The 19,668-nt window shown below is 31.5% G+C and overlaps 1 protein-coding gene and 1 long non-coding RNA gene across 4 annotated transcripts in view; one reads left to right on the top strand and one right to left on the bottom strand.

Annotated features, from left to right (window-relative positions):
* Window positions 1-18,997, top strand: part of LOC145303412 (uncharacterized) — a 113,564-nt gene extending 94,567 nt beyond the window's left edge. For all 3 annotated transcript variants that reach the window (XM_080144733.1, XM_080144734.1, XM_080144732.1), the window contains 3 exons: window positions 4,870-4,928; window positions 9,587-9,691; window positions 18,508-18,997. In XM_080144733.1, coding sequence (XP_080000859.1) covers window positions 4,870-4,928; window positions 9,587-9,691; window positions 18,508-18,591 — 248 coding nt within the window. In that variant the 3' untranslated portion in view covers window positions 18,592-18,997. The remainder of the gene's footprint in view (window positions 1-4,869; window positions 4,929-9,586; window positions 9,692-18,507) is intronic.
* On the bottom strand, window positions 6,028-6,719 carry LOC145303413 (uncharacterized). The gene is made up of 2 exons (XR_013873711.1): window positions 6,636-6,719; window positions 6,028-6,062 (listed from the first exon to the last, which is right to left on the bottom strand). It is a non-coding gene; the product is annotated as an uncharacterized LOC145303413 (long non-coding RNA).
* Window positions 18,998-19,668: the final 671 nt, after the last annotated feature.

Below are 19,668 nucleotides of genomic sequence, written 5' to 3'. Positions count from 1 at the left end.
TAGTTAAATATTTAGCGATTTATAAAGAATCAGAATTGGAGAAAATATTGGAATCGTCACATCACTAATATGTATGTGTGTATTATTTATTTATATATATATATATATATATAAGTGTTAGGACAATCGGAATCAGGAATCAAAAAAATCAAAACTTTTTGGTGAATCAGAATCGGTATTGAAATCGGAAAAATTTGTGCCTATTTTCCAATACCAAAAATGATTGTTTTAATCGGCTTTTTTATTTGATTTTCTTTAAAAGAAAAATCTTTTACTGCTGATAGTAATGATAAAATAATGAAAATTGATTTTAAACTATTAGTAAAACTAAAATTTATAGATCACTCCTCACAAGTGTATGTTTATCTGCGCATTTAATGTGTGGTTTTTATGGTAATTGTGAAAAATAACTTTCTTATAGTTAAATATTTAGTGATTTATAAAGAATCAGAATTGGTAATTTAATACAAAATCAGTAATTGTATCAGAATCGGAAAAAATATAGCAATCGTCCCATCCTTAATATATGAGATATGAAAAATTGCAACTCCTTGAATGCATTATTCTCTCATTGCAGCATGATCATTGTTTAAACTTCAAACAAGCAAAACTTGTTAAATTTATTTAAGATAATCTCAACAAAGACTTTTCAATCAGAACATTGTAACCTCAAACAATCAAACAACGTGCAGGTGTTTACAATTTGTCTCCTTTAATTAGTAAACTCATATTAAAAGAACATTTTTGACACAGCTTAATTTATTTACACCACAGAAAATAATACCTATAATAATTGATATAATTAATCAATAAATAATAAACAAAAACACTCATTTCATTTGAATTACACATCCAACATTTGAATTATAATGGCCATATTCATTCCAAAAAGGACAAAATTGCATCAGATTCCTTTCAAATCAGTTATACGACATAAAAAAATCTCACTAATTCTATTTCACAATGTTATATACACTTTAGATTGCTGACACATTTTTTGTTCTGAAATAAAACAAAAAGTGTATTTATTTATTTATAATATATATATATATATATATTGTGATACATTTATTAAAATGTATAATTTATTATTTTATTGATTTTTAGTATATTTTATTTAATATATATATAAGTGGTGGTTGTGTAGTTCCAACGAGAGAAAAATAATGTATATTTCAGAGTGTAGCCATCAACAATTATAGGTTTTTCAGACTTTTATCATTTATTTAATATTTTAAAATACATATATATTTAAATATGTATGACTAAAAAGTCAATACGAAAAAATATGTAAATGTTTATATGTTTTCTGTATTTATTTCCTATGTGTGGACATGTAGGAATACAGAAAGTCTTTTGAAAAAACGAGTGGTTCTTTCAAAAGCACATAATTTTCAAACAATCCTTCGATCTTCCTCAGTGTGAATGATGGAAACATGAGTGTAGGATGGGCAGGGTTAGCAGCAAGAGGGGCACGGGTATAGCCAATAAGGGTAAGATCTATTTGAATATGACCCTTTCAACATTTTTGACTTGGAATGGTCAGCAACTTGTGTGGCCTCAATTCAAAACTAGGTCTTTCATAAAACTTTGAATTGTACACCCACGCATTCCACGAACATACTCACATGTGAACATACATGGATATATACCCACGCACTACCATATGTGCTTCTTCACGTACCCATACATACACAGGATACGCACACAGGCGTTTATAGACGTGCATACATATACACCCGGAGATTGATAAGCAGATGTAAGTGATAACCTAAGTGGAATCTCCTCACCAAAAGCTTGGACTTATAGATTTATTATGGTTCTAGGTATGAGACTGGCCAAAGACACGCTGTTTGTCTGGATTGTCTACATGTATGCACACACTTACACACACACACACACACACGTTTATTTATTTTTTAAAATGCTTACTGTAGATTCTAGTGTCTTTAGTTAATTGAAATATACACACATATAATGTTAAAAAAATAAATATAATAAAATAATTAAATAAATGAAGAATATTCTTTTTTATGTTAATTATTATTTAATTTCTTCCTATTTTTGTTCAAACATAAAAATATTCAGACTGTTCTTTTTCTTTCTTCTCCCACACACATGCACACTCCTATATACACATATGATGATTGCAACGTCTTGTCAGACAAGTGCCACTCCCTCAGACATTTAAAATCCATGAGCCCAAATGTCTGAGGGAGTATCTATACAAATATGATGTTACAGAATCTTAGCTTTGTACGACAGCTAAGTCTCTCTCTCGGTTCAAAATGTTGAGATCCAGCAACAAGCAAGAGCAAGATAGCCAGCAACAAATTAAACTGCAGACCAGCTTAATGCAGGTACTGGTCTTCCGCTTTATGGTTTTTTAAATCAGAGATTTGCTTCTCCTAGAAAGGTTGCCTTCACCACGGCTTACGGGAGCCCTCTCTACCCCAATACACATATACACACACACACAAATATACACGGTGCTAGTTGGCCGTTGACCCAGAAAAAGAGTTCATTTGCCCTTTGAAAGGTCTTATTTTTAATCTTTCAGGGAGACTAGCCGCCCTCCTCACCAAACAAGTCTGGTGGGGGAACCAGTTTAGTCGTCGGTGACCCGACCATGAGGCAGGTAATACTGGGTTACATGGTACCAGTAGCACATGACATGACATTACATGACCTGACATACATACATGCATAAAGTGGCAGATAAAATACATGTATATATATTTAAAGAGGTTAACGAAGTATTGAAGGATTCTTTGTGAACCTATCAAGATGTGTGAAGCTCAACATGATTTATGGTGGAGGCTAAATATAAATATAAGATTATAGACAAGACAAAGCCATATATTGGTATATATAGATTTATTTGCAAACATGAATTGGGAGAAGTGTTTTTATCTTATATTATGTCTGTATTTTTTTAACGTTGTAAAGAGCATCATTATGAATGATAAATATTTTTTTTATATTGCTTAATTTTTTTTGTACTGTTTTATTTAAATATATTTGAAATTTTGATCAAAATACATTGTATTGATAATCTGTTATAATATTCTGTTTGTTTCTTCCTTAGTAAGTCAGTATGTTATGCTTTAAAAAGGCTAAATACAATGTTTGAAGACTAAACTGCTTAAAAAAAGGTAAAATTTGGCAACTCTGGACAAGCAACTTCTTTGGATAGTATATTTAAAACAGTTGAGGTAGCATGGCCTGTTTGTAGAAGCGGGTGGGCAAGGAGAATGTGAAAGAAAGGTATAAGGAGGGATAAATGACTTGGTCAGAGATAGCTAACTGAAAATGATGATAGTTCTATTTCATAGGTTGGTTTAGTTGTTTCTTAATAATACATGTTTGTTGCAGGGCTAAAATGGCAGTGAATTGCATATCATGCAGTTTGATTTTATTCAATTTTTTTAGGAAATAGTCATATGGTATTACATCTGGAGAGTGAGGAGGCTAAGACATGTTCAAAGAACTGTACCTTGTTGAGATGTCGACAAACTTATGCAGTAATTACAGATTCTATGCTAATTTTTAATGGGTAGAATAAGCACAAGAAATAGGAAAATCTCATTCTTCATTTTTAATAATAATGCATTTCCTAAATTATTGCTTTTCAGCCAAAGCAATGTCGGACTTTATTCCGGTGCATCTTTCAAACTTAGCCTCTTGAGTTTATTAGTTTCTCATGTTCGAAAAAATGTATTTGAAGAAGACAGGAGGCTACATCAGCCAAAACGTTGTGAATATAACAACGGAGATGAGAATTAAAAATAAAATGATCACTTCCAATCTAAAAATAAAATGATCACTTCCAATCTAAAAATAATATGATCACTTCCAATCTTTTTTTTTTTTTTTTTTACACAGTGATCACCACTTATCAAGGCCCGGAAGCCACTCAGGGATAAGGGTTATTGCAAGTACATTACGTTAGTGTGGAGATTTGATGGAGTGTTTACTTAAGGGGGCGGTTCATTAGGAATTTGTTAACATTAGACTTGAAGACATCCAAGTTGTAGTCCGGAGGGAAGCAGGCAGACGGAACAGAGTTCCACAGGCGTGCAGTTCTAAGAAAGAAGCTTTGTTCATGGAATCCGCGTTTTGATTTAGGCACAGATATAGAGTGGGGGAAATTTTTCACAGTGGATTCAGCTAGACGGGTGTTTTTCGTGAAAGATTGGCGAGGGGGGACCAGGGATTGGAGTTCAGACGAGCACCTGCCATGAAAATAACGATAAAACAAGGATAGGCTCGCAACGTCTCTTCTGTGAGAGAGGGGTTGCAGGGTAGAGAAAAGGGCATCCCCCACTAAGCCACGAAGTCTATTTTGTACTCTGTCAAGGCATGATAGGCTGTTTTTGGCAGCTCCTGCCCAGATATGGCAACAGTATTCCATCCTTGGACGTACTTGGCTTTTATATAGATAGAGAATTGCATCAGTAGTGAGATATCTTCTGGAGCGGTAGAAGGATCCCACCATCTTTCCAGCGACCTTGGCAACAGACTTGATGTACGTGTTCCATTTCAGATCAGGAGTAAAGGTCAAACCCAGAAGCTTGTCAAAACACGGGGCCTCACCCAGACGAGAGCCATCCATCACAATTGATGCCAGATGGGGATCAGAGCGTTGATGATGTAAGGATAGGAGTTTGGTTTTGGATGCATTAAAGGTAACTAGCCACATCTTCCCCCACTGAACCACGCGCTCGAGATCAGAGGAGAGAGAATCTAAAAATAAAATGATCACTTCCAATCTAAAAAATAAAATGATCACTTCCAATCTAAAAAATAAAATGATCACTTCCAATCTAAAAAACAATTTCCAAAACTTAATTCTTTTTTTTGTTTCAGCTTATATTGATGATATGGATAAACTGTGTTTCAGCATGGCCATTGCTTTCCCAAGTTTGGTAAGTGGGAATTTAATTTTTCTTTTTTAAATTTCTTTTATTAAAATCATGAACATAAAATATATAGAAAGCAAGTATATTTTTCACAAAAAAATCTGCATTGAAGAAATATAGATAAAAAAAAAACATGGAAAGTGTTTGACTTGCATTAACTGTAGGTAAGGCTTCATGTCTACCATTGATTCTGGATATGACCTTAATGGGGTCGCAATATTGGAGCTTTGAGGAGTGTGGAGTCACTCCTTTGTCCATTTTGACATGGAGTGGTAGTACCTGTGAAGGTTTTGTCTGTGGGTTAAATAGAATTTGGGTACTTATGTAGAATACGGACTATGTAAGCAGATTATGTAAACTGTTGGAAGGTACTGAACATTGTGTTCTTTTTTCTCAAAAATGCTGGACAATTTAAGATTACAAAAAAGTTTCTTCTACGCTGACTAATTAAAAAAACTCTTTAAAAATTTAAATATTAAGTTTATTCTTGCTTTGGAAATTGATTCTCATAAGAATCGATCTGAACTATATAAAATGTTTTTAAGTTATGATACTAGCAGGGATACCTGACGTTGCCCGGGATTGAATGGCGATTAACGAATGTTTTACAATCTCATATTTTTATTATCATCGACATCGGTGAGATCACCAATTTTCAATCAAATACCATAGTTGGGGACACATTGAGGTAACTCCGGAGGAAGCTTCACATGCCTCCTCGCAGTGACTTATTCCACAATATAATGTAGTCTACATTGCACTGCGGAAAACCTGTTGTTGATTTTATAAAATTACGTTTTACTTAAAAAATGCTGACCAATGTTTTAAACGTACTTTGCATAATTACCAGAATTTGTATTAGATATTTTTAAAAATCTCCTTTGGGTAAGGTTTTCGTATCTAACATTGGTCTTGGGGTATGGCTTTGAAGTGCATCTAGTGATCAGACCCCAAAATTGGATTTTGGGGTTGTGTTCTGGAACTCGCGGCAGTTATTCCTCAGAATCTTGCTTTCAGGTACCTACAATACCGACTAGCAGTCAACTTTAGAAAGCGTGCGTTGATCAGACAGATAAACTCAAATCAACATAACGAAAACAACTGGTACGTTGAAAACGTTTTATTAATTAGGTAAAAAATCTGAAACAAAAACAAAACAAATAGTTAAAAGGAGAAAACATAATTAAACAAAAGGAAATAATACATGAAAATAATTATGTTTTGGACAGGCTTCCAAATTAACAGATTCTTGGATATCTTATCCTTTTCAATCAACTGTTAGGTGAAAGTCCGTAACAGTTAGAAAAGTGTCTTTTCTTTTATTATTATTAAATTGTTAGGTGAAAGTATGGAGTGGTTAGAAAATGTCTTTTCTCCATTAAATTGTTAGGTGAAAGTCCGTAACAGTTAGAAAAGTGTCTTTTCTTTTTCTTCTTATTAAATCGTTAGGTGAAAGTATGGAACGGTTATGTCTCCTTTTTACAAAGGTTGTTATTCTAGTGCGGTGCATAAACTACCCAACGCCCATGAAATAAAAATAATAGAAGTCTGAGAAAAGATATAAGTTCTGTGCGAGCGAAGAAGGAAATAATTAGAATTTCTACAAATTAAGTGTGGAAGTCACACACTAGATTAAATAAACAGAAACAGGGTTTCAAGTTCTTCATAGAAGAAATAGCTAGGTAAAGGAATAATAGGATGTACTAAACGTACCTCATGGCTTAAACGGGGAAAGCCCAGTTCATGGAGTCGAGTAAAGTCTGACCGTGCAGTTTTGAATTCCGCGGTGAAAAGGAGGGAGGAGGGACAGAATCGCAGAACGAGACTAAAACGAGATCCCGTGGATAGCGACATGACATTTTTTTCCTTTTCTTTTTTCATTTGGAATGCTTAAACGGGTAAGTTTCCCATTAAAGAAAGATCAAGAAGGGAAGAAATAAGAAAGAAAACTATATATGAGAAAACTCGCACAGAGATGAATGAGAACGAGGCCCGAGGCACCGGTGCTCTTAAAGCGTGTGTCCCTTGTTAAAAAAGGGCCCGGTCTGAAGACAGAACAGGTTGTATGAAATTACTTCTCCTTACTTCTCAGGTCCATTCTGTGTGGCAATATCTATCAGGTCTCATTTCTGAAGAGATAAGCAGTACTAACTGTATTAATAGCCAAGAGTTACTTCCCCTTGAATTGTCTTGTGTTATAGTTTCATTAAAATAAAAACTTTTATTCTTGCTCACATGATTACGTTATCTTTATTTAAATACACCCTTTTTATTGTATATATTCTTTTGGCCTCTTGCCTCAGTTCAATTATGTACAAGTTAGTTGAATAAAATTTTATAAGGCCTTTGTTTTGTTTTGATTACACTACAATACGTAAAAGAATTTAATCTACAAAGGATGTAAAACACAATCGATTTAATATTTGAAAACATTAAGAACTTGAAGCATAATAACGTTTAACAAAATGACTGCATCTAACGTTAACCATCATCATATTTGGATTAACGTCCATTTTACATGCTGGCATATGTTGTACAGCTTTAAGAAATTAATTTCAAAACTAACCAATCTCTGACCAAACTATATCTATCTCTAGTGCTACCAGATCAGGCTGGCTGAAGATACTGGCTTCCTGATCAATAATACACCAAATATTGTTGTCTTTTTTGTTTCTTTTGCAAAACTCAATCATATTCTGCAAAAAAGTAAACAATTTTGTTCTACTAAACAATCAAACCAAACACAATGAATATATATTTGAAGATATAAAGAACTTGAATCATAAATTTTTTTCCAAAGTTTACTGGATTAAGTATTAAATAACTCTAAAATGGTTGATATACTGTAAAACAAAAACAACCAACTATATTTATTCCTCTTTTCCTGGATCCATTTTATTGTTTCCTTTGTAACCTGAACTTGTTACTTGAACTATTCTGCATCTACTCATCCAAGAACTGCATCCATTCTTCCAACATGGCCGTTGAAGTTTAATCTTTTGTACGCATCACCCTATACTGTTTAGATTTAATCTTTCTCTGAAGTCATCAGATCTAAGTCTGTTGTTAAAACTCGCATCATCCATCATATCATTCTTATATCATTTCTCACAATACATGTTCTCGATCTTCACTGACCAGGTTTCACTCCCATACATCACACTGTGCACACATGCTTGGTAGAAAGTGGCCAATAGTGGTTTCTAATTCTTGTAATCACACTAGCACCTGCTCCACCCTGTGTTCCAGTTATATAACCAAAGTAAAAATGATAGCTCTGCCATCAAGATATATTTTCTCAACATCTGAGTTGTCATCCATTTCCATTGTCTTAGACTTTTTGCACATAAATTCGTTATCATTTCTCAACCTACCATTAATTCCAATGTGCTTCTTGTAAACCAAATACTTGCAGATATTTCAATTGCATTAAATTGCCTTTCTACAAACCAATCAGAATTCTTTTGGGGAGTTTTCCAACTACAACAATCACTGATTGTCATTTTGGTTTTGGCAACATTCTTTCAGACTTTTTAAATTTGCATTTCTCAAAATTTTTTAACTTAACAAGTAGATCTTTCGAACAATTTGTACAAAACTTTGTGGGCAACATTTCTTAGATGCAAATAAAAAGCAACAAACAAAGTAAAAAAAAACTCTCACTTTAATATTAAAGCTGTAACTTAATATGTTCCTCATGTGATATTATCAACATTCCTCTGAAATGTTAAGAAGTAAAATAAAAATAAAAAAAGAGGAAATAAGTTTATCAGTAGAACAAAGGTATATGAAGTTGTTCACCGAGATACACAAAGGAAATCTTTAACTTAACAAATACTAAATCATCAACATACAGCATTTCTTCTGGATAACCCATACAGAACTCTGGCTCTAAGACACCAGACTCAGTACAAAATCTTGATGTATTCCTGCTTTAACATTTTAAGCTGTCACTAAATGTGTTAATTCAAACATAATTTTGAGCATTTCTGTATTTTGAACAATTCAGTTACACTAAAAGTATTGCCATTGAACAATGAAATTTTTTGATTCTTGTTTTAACGATTGATAATTTGGATTATTCTGATTATTTTCACAACATTTCACTCAATCTAATCTCCGACCTTCTTCAGGTGTATCTTGTCAAACTCTGGAATCTTTTTGTCAAATTCAAAAATCTGCACAGAATTTCAAACGGAACCTTTTATTTAATCCATGAGAGTAACATGCTTTTCATTCTGTCAGCCATGGCTGGGTAAAAGTCCAAAGTAATCAGAAAATGTATTGAGTGTCACTTGCACTAAGGATTGAACCTTCAATCGCCAGATGAGTGTAACTTACAACTGAATTTTATCAAGTACTTCATCATCCAGTATGTCCAGGTTTTTGCAGATTGCAAAGTTCAACAGAAAGATTCCTAAGTTTAACAAAATACATTGAAGAAAATTGGAGATTACATAATCTGAAACGTTATCAAAATAACAAGATGAGAAAAGTAGTCCGGATAACAAAAATAATACATACTAAAAAGCTGTTTTACAAAAAAGGTTAAAAACTTGGTTGGCATGATGTTATAGGTGTCCGCTTCTCTCAGCATATGTATGCATTGAAATGTCGATATTTGTGACATTTTGTGCTTATTCATTGCAATCGTGTTGTTTCAGATGAAAGAAGACACAACTGGTCGCTTGCCTGTCTACGCGAGATTGATTTCACGAGGGACAGTTGGTGAGGTACGATCTGACATAAGTTCACTGGAATTATTTGCTGTAAGTATATGAATTCTAACTGGTTGGGATCATGTAAAATGATATGTCATAATTTCATATTCTATTGTTTGATTTTTATTTCATTTAAAAATTTTTGTTTATTTTGTTCACCCAAAACCAGGCGTATTGCCATTGAGATTTAAGAAACTATTGAGATGATTGAGATGAAATTTATATGCTGCATCCTAAGTGGTAAATGTTTAACATTTGTTTTCTGCTTTTTCACCCCAAACAAAATTTAGAGGGATACTATGTGGGGAGTTGAGCAGCTAGATGTTTGTTGCATTACACTTGAACTTTTGCATGTCGATACAGTCAGGGATGTGGGAGGAAATTCCAAAGTCTAGCAGTTTGATGGGAGAAACTATTCAAGTTTCTGGTATCTGGTATCTCAACAGTGAAAGGGTGGGATTTTGCTGCTTGTCTGGTATTTACGTAAAGGGGGGCGTGCAAGAGTTCGTCAGACCACTTTCCACTAAAATACTTGTAAAATAGGCACATGGATGCTACATTTCATCAATGGGACAGAGGTTGGAGTTTGGTCGACAGTGTGGGACCTATTTAGGTTGGTGACTCTTTTCTGAATCTTGTCTAGGAGTGAGAAACTAGTAGCAGATGCACCAAATGTGGCAGCAATATTCCTTGCATGGGCGAATGGTGACCTTCTAGAGGTACAGCGTACTTTCAGATGTAATTTTTTAGCACAGTAGAGAGATCCCACCTTTTTCGCAGCAGCCTTGGCAATGCTCTCAATGCCTTTGTTCCAATTCATTCACTGTGAATGTTAAGCCGAAGAGTTTGAAGAAAGAACTTTCAGGTAGTGCATCATTAGCCATCGCTATTACTGGTCGAGAAACTTTTAATTATTAAAAGAAAGAAGCTTAGTCTTGGCAGCATTGAATATTACCATCCAGTCATCCCTATTCCACTGTAGACTGGAGAATATTATGTGTTATGATACCAGCTGCATTTGTGTAACTAGAAAAACCAAATTGTTGATATTACATTAAAATTTTTGCGTATTGATACAGTCAGGGAAGCAGGGAGAAATTTTCCAAAGGTCTGAGGAAAGAAGTTAGTAGAATAGAAAGGGAAAAGATTTTTCTGCTAGTTGGTGTGATCGAAGATATTTGTGTTTAGGGGGTACAATTGCAGTAAGTTCATTGGAGCACATTCTATCAAAATACTTATGACATATTGTGATGATGGGACAGGATTGGAGTTTGTTAGACAGTGTGAAAGCTATTAGGTTAGAGACTCTTTGTATTCTGTCTAAGAAGGAAAGACTAGTGGTTGGAGCACCAGCCCAGATATGGTAAGAACAATACTCCATGCATGAGCCAATTGTGGTTTTAACTCTTTATGACCTGAATTATGATTGTTTTAACTCGTTATGACCTGAATTATGATTGTTTTAACTCGTTATGACCTGAATTATGATTGTTTTAACTCGTTATGACCTGAATTATGATTGTTTTAACTCTTTATGATCTGAATTATGATGTAGATGATTAAAAGATATTTGTTAATTTTAGTTTGTTTAAAGAATAATGATTTACTATAATTTTAATACTTTTTCCTATAATGATCTTTCATTATGAAGTTCAATATTTAAACTACCACAGAAAATTTTTGCATTGCATAAACTTGCTTGAAAAAAGTGTTGATAACAACAAACAAAATCCTCCACTTTCTGAGACAGATGGCAGCATACTGAATGTGAGCAATGGACAGTTGCAATCTGGAGATATCTGGCATCTACCCAGATACTGAACTAATATCTACAAGGCGTGTTTGAATCAATTCCCACTTTAGTTATGCCAAGACTTGGCATTGAATGTGACCATCCATTTTTTGGTGTCATGCAACTACAAATATATATGTCAACTAAATATATATATATATATATATATATATATATATCTACTTGTTTATTGTTATATAAACATGGTCACATCCTGCTGCTACAAATAGCCACTTGTTTCAATCAAACAACAGATATCATCAGGCAGCGACTTGACTATTCAAAAGTTCAATGAATAAGATTATTCATTGAACTTTTGAATAGTCAAGTCGCTGCCTGATGATATCTGTTGTTTGATTGAAAACAAGTGGCTATTTGTAGCAGCAGGATGTGACCATGTTTATATAATAATAAACAAGTATTATCAGCTCTTTTTATTGAGCACTATCTAACAATCTCGTTGAATTCATTAGTCCATTACTTTTGAATAACCCCCCCCAAAAAAAAAAACGAGTATATATATATATATATATATATATGTCATTTTCTCAGGATTTAGTTATTGTTTTCGATATATGTGTGTTGCCTACAAAACAAGAATAGTGTTGTGTTTCCAGCAAATTTACTTGTCTTGCACTCTATTGCATCACAGAGGTCATTTATGACTATCAGAAATAATAATGGTCCAAGGATCTTCCTACATTAATTCGATATTGTTCAAATGTACTACAGTCCAGAACAATCTGCACCCCCCCCCCAAGAGAAACGAGGAGTTCAAAAACAGATGAACAGACAGACAATTCTTGTATTTATATACTAACTGTATTTCTGCAATGTTGCCTGGGATTCATCAATGTCATCTCTCTCTCTCTTTAAAGTAAGTAACCTGAGGTATGGTCTCTACCGAACTCATCTATTAATTTTTGGTCTACAGACTTGAAATTTGATATATACAGGATTTAGACTTGTGAAACAAATTCGATTTGGTCTTTAGCCGGTAAAAATAGCTGCTAAGAGGTCAAAATTGAAAAAGAAATTGGAACCTGGCAGACATAAGTTGGTTTAAAGTGCTCTTCTACACATGCACGAATATACATTTACATTCATCAAAGTCGGTTAAATTTTAACGTTTTGTTATGTATATGATGATAGCTTAAATGGTAATGACTAAGTGTTACAGGAAAAAGTGCAGTCCCCTTTCCATGTAAATAAGAACATTAGATAAGTGAAAATGAGATTAGGATAAGCCGAGATTCGAACCTTGTAAGCAAGGTTCAGAAATAGAATGTTAGAAATTGGAATGTTAAAAAGGTTGTTAAATTCTATTATGAATAGTTAGATATTGTTTATATTGTAAAAAGAATTGCTTGTTCATTCTTTTACAGAAATGAATATTACAAATGTCAGCTGAAAAGAATGAACAATACAAATTAAAAATATATTGTTAAAAAATAGGTTAGTTGAGAATTCTTTGTCAAAAGTGTTTGGAAAAACGTATGCATAGCCACATGAATTGGTTACGTTTGGGAAACACACTTCTGACGTCATAGGAAAAGGGGGATTCTCAATATAAGAGCTAGTCAGATCAGGGCAGTTGAAGCAGAACAGTCAGCAGAGTCGGTCGGAGAGAGTTGATCGGCCAAGAGTTGACATGACATGGTCAGAGGAGGGCCCCTTTAGAGACAAAGGGGTAGAAGGTTAACTATGTAGATCCCGAATTTGATTTCATCGATATTTTGTAACTGTTGTCATGTGTCGTCATTCCATAAATTAAAAGGTAATGTGTTAAACATCTTAATATGAACATTGTGTAACGCTTACAAGATTATGTATCTCTCCTCCTCTCTATATGTGTTATAAGAAATATAAGAACTGTGCATCTATCACCCTCAGTATATATATGAAGTCCCAAACATCTCAGAACAGAACTGTAATATGTATGTCTCCTCTCTGTCTCTCCCTCATCATCATTATATCCGTTATATGTATCGGTGCAATATGATGTCCTTGTCATATCTCTTAAATATGAACCCCACTACACAACATAAGGTTGGACTGCTAAATGCTTTGATTTTAATTCTAGCTGATAGGACTGAAGTCATATATATTTTTTTTTAAACTTGAAATCATTATTATATCTTGGCTACAATATAATGATCAATAGAGTATTGGCTCTGTAATAATAAATATGAAATCTCCATAAATTAAAATATCGTATTTAAACTTCTTTACGACTAGGCAACAACAGGTGGCCTGTTAATTTTAGTATAAAATCTTTTTGGTTGCACAGACAGGAAAAAATACTTAATTTTTATCGCTTTAGTATTTCATTAATTATCGCAATAAAATTTAGATTAAAAAAAAAACAAAAAAATATGCAAGTCATAAAAATGCAAGAAATGCTCATATGTTTAAGCTGCAAAGATTTCTCTTATTTAAAAAACAAAAAAATATGCAAGTCATAAAAATGCAAGAAATGCTCATATGTTTAAGCTGCAAAGATTTCTCTTATTTAAAAAACAAAAAAATATGCAAGTCATAAAAATGCAAGAAATGCTCATATGTTTAAGCTGCAAAGATTTCTCTTATTTAAAAAACAAAAAAATATGCAAGTCATAAAAATGCAAGAAATGCTCATATGTTTAAGCTGCAAAGATTTCTCTTATTTAAAAAACAACAAAAAATGCAAGTCATAAAAATGCAAGAAATGCTCATATGTTTAAGCTGCAAAGATTTCTCTTATTTAAAAAACAACAAAAAATGCAAGTCATAAAAATGCAAGAAATGCTCATATGTTTAAGCTGCAAAGATTTCTCTTATTTAAAAAACAAAAAAAAATGCAAGTCATAAAAATGCAAGAAATGCTCATATGTTTAAGCTGCAAAGATTTCTCTTTTTTAAAAAACAAAAAAATATGCAAGTCATAAAAATGCAAGAAATGCTCATATGTTTAAGCTGCAAAGATTTCTCTTATTTAAAAAACAAAAAAATATGCAAGTCATAAAAATGCAAGAAATGCTCATATGTTTAAGCTGCAAAGATTTCTTTTATTTAAAAAACAAAAAAAGTATGCAAGTCATAAAAATGCAAGAAATGCTCATATGTTTAAGCTGCAAAGATTTCTCTTATTTAAAAAACAAAAAAATATGCAAGTCATAAAAATGCAAGAAATGCTCATATGTTTAAGCTGCAAAGATTTCTCTTTTTTAAAAAACAAAAAAATATGCAAGTCATAAAAATGCAAGAAATGCTCATATGTTTAAGCTGCAAAGATTTCTCTTATTTAAAAAACAAAAAAATATGCAAGTCATAAAAATGCAAGAAATGCTCATATGTTTAAGCTGCAAAGATTTCTCTTATTTAAAAAACAAAAAAATATGCAAGTCATAAAAATGCAAGAAATGCTCATATGTTTAAGCTGCAAAGATTTCTCTTATTTAAAAAACAAAAAAATATGCAAGTCATAAAAATGCAAGAAATGCTCATATGTTTAAGCTGCAAAGATTTCTCTTATTTAAAAAACAAAAAAATATGCAAGTCATAAAAATGCAAGAAATGCTCATATGTTTAAGCTGCAAAGATTTCTCTTATTTAAAAAACAAAAAAATATGCAAGTCATAAAAATGCAAGAAATGCTCATATGTTTAAGCTGCAAAGATTTCTCTTATTTAAAAAACAACAAAAAATGCAAGTCATAAAAATGCAAGAAATGCTCATATGTTTAAGCTGCAAAGATTTCTCTTATTTAAAAAACAACAAAAAATGCAAGTCATAAAAATGCAAGAAATGCTCATATGTTTAAGCTGCAAAGATTTCTCTTATTTAAAAAACAAAAAAAAATGCAAGTCATAAAAATGCAAGAAATGCTCATATGTTTAAGCTGCAAAGATTTCTCTTATTTAAAAAACAAAAAAATATGCAAGTCATAAAAATGCAAGAAATGCTCATATGTTTAAGCTGCAAAGATTTCTCTTATTTAAAAAACAAAAAAATATGCAAGTCTTAAAAATGCAAGAAATGCTCATATGTTTAAGCTGCAAAGATTTCTCTTATTTAAAAAGCAAAAAAATATGCAAGTCATAAAAATGCAAGAAATGCTCATATGTTTAAGCTGCAAAGATTTCTCTTATTTAAAAAACAAAAAAATATGCAAGTCATAAAAATGCAAGAAATGCTCATATGTTTAAGCTGCAAAGATTTCTCTTATTTAAAAAACAAAAAAATATGCAAGTCATAAAAATGCAAGAAATGCTCATATGTTTAAGCTGCAAAGATTTCTCTTATTTAAAAAACAAAAAAATATGCAAGTCATAAAAATGCAAGAAATGCTCATATGTTTAAGCTGCAAAGATTTCTCTTATTTAAAAAACAAAAAAATATGCAAGTCATAAAAATGCAAGAAATGCTCATATGTTTAAGCTGCAAAGATTTCTCTTATTTAAAAAACAAAAAAATATGCAAGTCATAAAAATGCAAGAAATGCTCATATGTTTAAGCTGCAAAGATTTCTCTTATTTAAAAAACAACAAAAAATGCAAGTCATAAAAATGCAAGAAATGCTCATATGTTTAAGCTGCAAAGATTTCTCTTATTTAAAAAACAACAAAAAATGCAAGTCATAAAAATGCAAGAAATGCTCATATGTTTAAGCTGCAAAGATTTCTCTTATTTAAAAAACAAAAAAATATGCAAGTCATAAAAATGCAAGAAATGCTCATATGTTTAAGCTGCAAAGATTTCTCTTATTTAAAAAACAAAAAAATATGCAAGTCATAAAAATGCAAGAAATGCTCATATGTTTAAGCTGCAAAGATTTCTCTTATTTAAAAAACAAAAAAATATGCAAGTCTTAAAAATGCAAGAAATGCTCATATGTTTAAGCTGCAAAGATTTCTCTTATTTAAAAAGCAAAAAAATATGCAAGTCATAAAAATGCAAGAAATGCTCATATGTTTAAGCTGCAAAGATTTCTCTTATTTAAAAAACAAAAAAATATGCAAGTCATAAAAATGCAAGAAATGCTCATATGTTTAAGCTGCAAAGATTTCTCTTATTTAAAAAACAAAAAAATATGCAAGTCATAAAAATGCAAGAAATGCTCATATGTTTAAGCTGCAAAGATTTCTCTTATTTAAAAAACAAAAAAATATGCAAGTCATAAAAATGCAAGAAATGCTCATATGTTTAAGCTGCAAAGATTTCTCTTATTTAAAAAACAAAAAAATATGCAAGTCATAAAAATGCAAGAAATGCTCATATGTTTAAGCTGCAAAGATTTCTCTTATTTAAAAAACAAAAAAATATGCAAGTCATAAAAATGCAAGAAATGCTCATATGTTTAAGCTGCAAAGATTTCTCTTATTTAAAAAACAACAAAAAATGCAAGTCATAAAAATGCAAGAAATGCTCATATGTTTAAGCTGCAAAGATTTCTCTTATTTAAAAAACAACAAAAAATGCAAGTCATAAAAATGCAAGAAATGCTCATATGTTTAAGCTGCAAAGATTTCTCTTATTTAAAAAACAAAAAAATATGCAAGTCATAAAAATGCAAGAAATGCTCATATGTTTAAGCTGCAAAGATTTCTCTTATTTAAAAAACAAAAAAATATGCAAGTCATAAAAATGCAAGAAATGCTCATATGTTTAAGCTGCAAAGATTTCTCTTATTTAAAAAACAAAAAAATATGCAAGTCTTAAAAATGCAAGAAATGCTCATATGTTTAAGCTGCAAAGATTTCTCTTATTTAAAAAGCAAAAAAATATGCAAGTCATAAAAATGCAAGAAATGCTCATATGTTTAAGCTGCAAAGATTTCTCTTATTTAAAAAACAAAAAAATATGCAAGTCATAAAAATGCAAGAAATGCTCATATGTTTAAGCTGCAAAGATTTCTCTTATTTAAAAAACAAAAAAATATGCAAGTCATAAAAATGCAAGAAATGCTCATATGTTTAAGCTCTTTCTCTCTCTTGTTAGCAATAATATTTTGTTTTTTTTTATACTTTTTTAATTCAATGATTGTTTTAAGTAAAAAAAAAAACCCCGAACAAACCAAAAGAAACTTCCATTTTCAGTGTAGATGTACATGCAATAATCTTAGCACTCAGTCTAATCACCAACAGCAAAAATCCCAAATATATAATCTTTTTAGACTCTCAATCTGCCCTAAAAGCAATTAAAAATAAAAAGATAAACAATCCTTTAATTGCAAAACTACTTCACTAGCACAATTAAGTCAAACAGAAATTATTTTCTGCTGGATACCAAGCCATACAGGAATGAACTAGCTGAAGAACAAACCTTGCACGATACTCTTATACCTTAAAATAAATTAGCCTTGATCAAAACCTAAAAAAAAAAGAACATATCACATATGTCAGCTAGAGTAGAGAGTAAAGGCGTCCTAAAATGAACCAAAGGGTTGACATGCCAGAAAATCCAAAAAAAACAAACAAATAATGATTGTTTTAATTCCATAGGCAAAACTTTTCACATTTGTTGGCATGTCGCAAATAGTTATATATCCAAAAATTACGGAAAATGATAAGTTAGAAAGTTAATAATTCATGAAAAGACATTTGTAAGATCTAGCGATTTAGTTTCAAAATCTTCTGATTTAAATTGGAGAGTTAACAGGGGAGATAATTAAGTTTTCAATTTCTTGGAAATCTAATGCCAAAATCCAATCAGTTATTTTTTATAAAAATTTTTTTTAATTCAAACAGTTGAAAAAAAAGTTATTTTTAAAAATTTTACAAATTATGTATATGCTTATTTTTGTTTTCTGAATAAAGTGTCTGCTATACCTGGTGTTTCAAAGGAGTTATTTCCCTTTTGCTAATGTCATGTGACCCAATATGTCTGGCTAATCTTATCGAAGTATTTTGACCCTTATCGGAACTGTTTTTCATGAATAATTATTTTTCTAGCTTATTGTTTTTTGTAAGTTTTGGATATGTTACTATTTGTGACATGACAATTACATAGGTACCATTTATTTTATTTGAAATTCAACTTTTTTTTTTGTTATTTAAATATAGAAGCACTCTAACATTATTTATCTTTTCAGGCGTCCAATGTTAATGTGGATCCATTTCAAGTTGCTGCCAAGATCCAAGAATCTGTCCGCAAAAGACTAAAATCATCAAATTAATGACCTCATTGGTAGGGGATGTGGGGAAAGGGTGGAGTAGCATGGTCCTGCGCCTGAGCATCTGTGTGCATGACCTATGATCTATGCTGCATAGTTTATGAGTTATTTGAATTGCATGCAGGCAAGGACATTTCTTGCCTTCTACTTTCATGTTTTTCAAACCATCACTACCTATGTGTACAAATGATACCAAACCCCACTCTCTACCTACAATATTCTCCCCACTCCCTCTGAAAATTGTTGGTGCTCTGCTTGTCCTACACAAACTACATGAGCTTTCATAGGATCAGCTGCAAATGCTCATTAAGTTTATTTTCCTTGCAGGTGGAAAATCTGTCTGCATAAAGTTTCAAACAACTTGAATGATGCATGCAAATGTTGAAAAAAAAAATGATTTACCTCCCCATCTCCAGTAATACAGGGTGGGCCAAAATAAGGGTCCTATTTTTTAAGTTAGTCAAATTTAAAGATAGGACCCTTATTTTGGCCCACCCTGTATATATATATATATATATATATAATACATTGCATTTTATACATACACAATACATATTATCTATCTACATCTCTCTGTCACCAGATATATATTAGTAAGTTTTTGGAAATATATATGGCAATATATTTTTTCCAAATTGCCATATATATTTTCAGAACTTTCTACCTATATCTACTCACATTGAGCACTGTTGAAGTAAATACTGAAAATAGATACATAATAAATAAAAAAATAAAAATATATATATAGGAACAAACCAAAATTATATGTTTATCAATGTTTTGTTTATTTCAAGATTTCTTCGGAATGCTTTAAAGATATAAAATACCAGTAGAATATTTGAAAATAAATTTGTTTGATGTTTTTTTTTTCTTCAGAAATAGAACAGACATCCATTTAACATTACAAACACAACAAATATATTTTCAAATATTGTACTGGTATTTTATTTCTTCAAACCAATCATTCTGATAAAGTCTTGAAATAAAGATGAAACATTGATGAACATATAATTTTGGTTTGTTCCTTTTTCATTTCTCCATGTTGGAATATTATTTCCATAATTTTCATTATCATATATA

Source organism: Euprymna scolopes, chromosome 19 (assembly GCF_053919585.1).
Source record: "Euprymna scolopes isolate OS-2025 chromosome 19, ASM5391958v1, whole genome shotgun sequence".
Classification (NCBI taxonomy): Eukaryota; Metazoa; Mollusca; class Cephalopoda; order Sepiida; family Sepiolidae; genus Euprymna; species Euprymna scolopes.
This window is presented reverse-complemented; position numbering and strand designations above follow the sequence as displayed.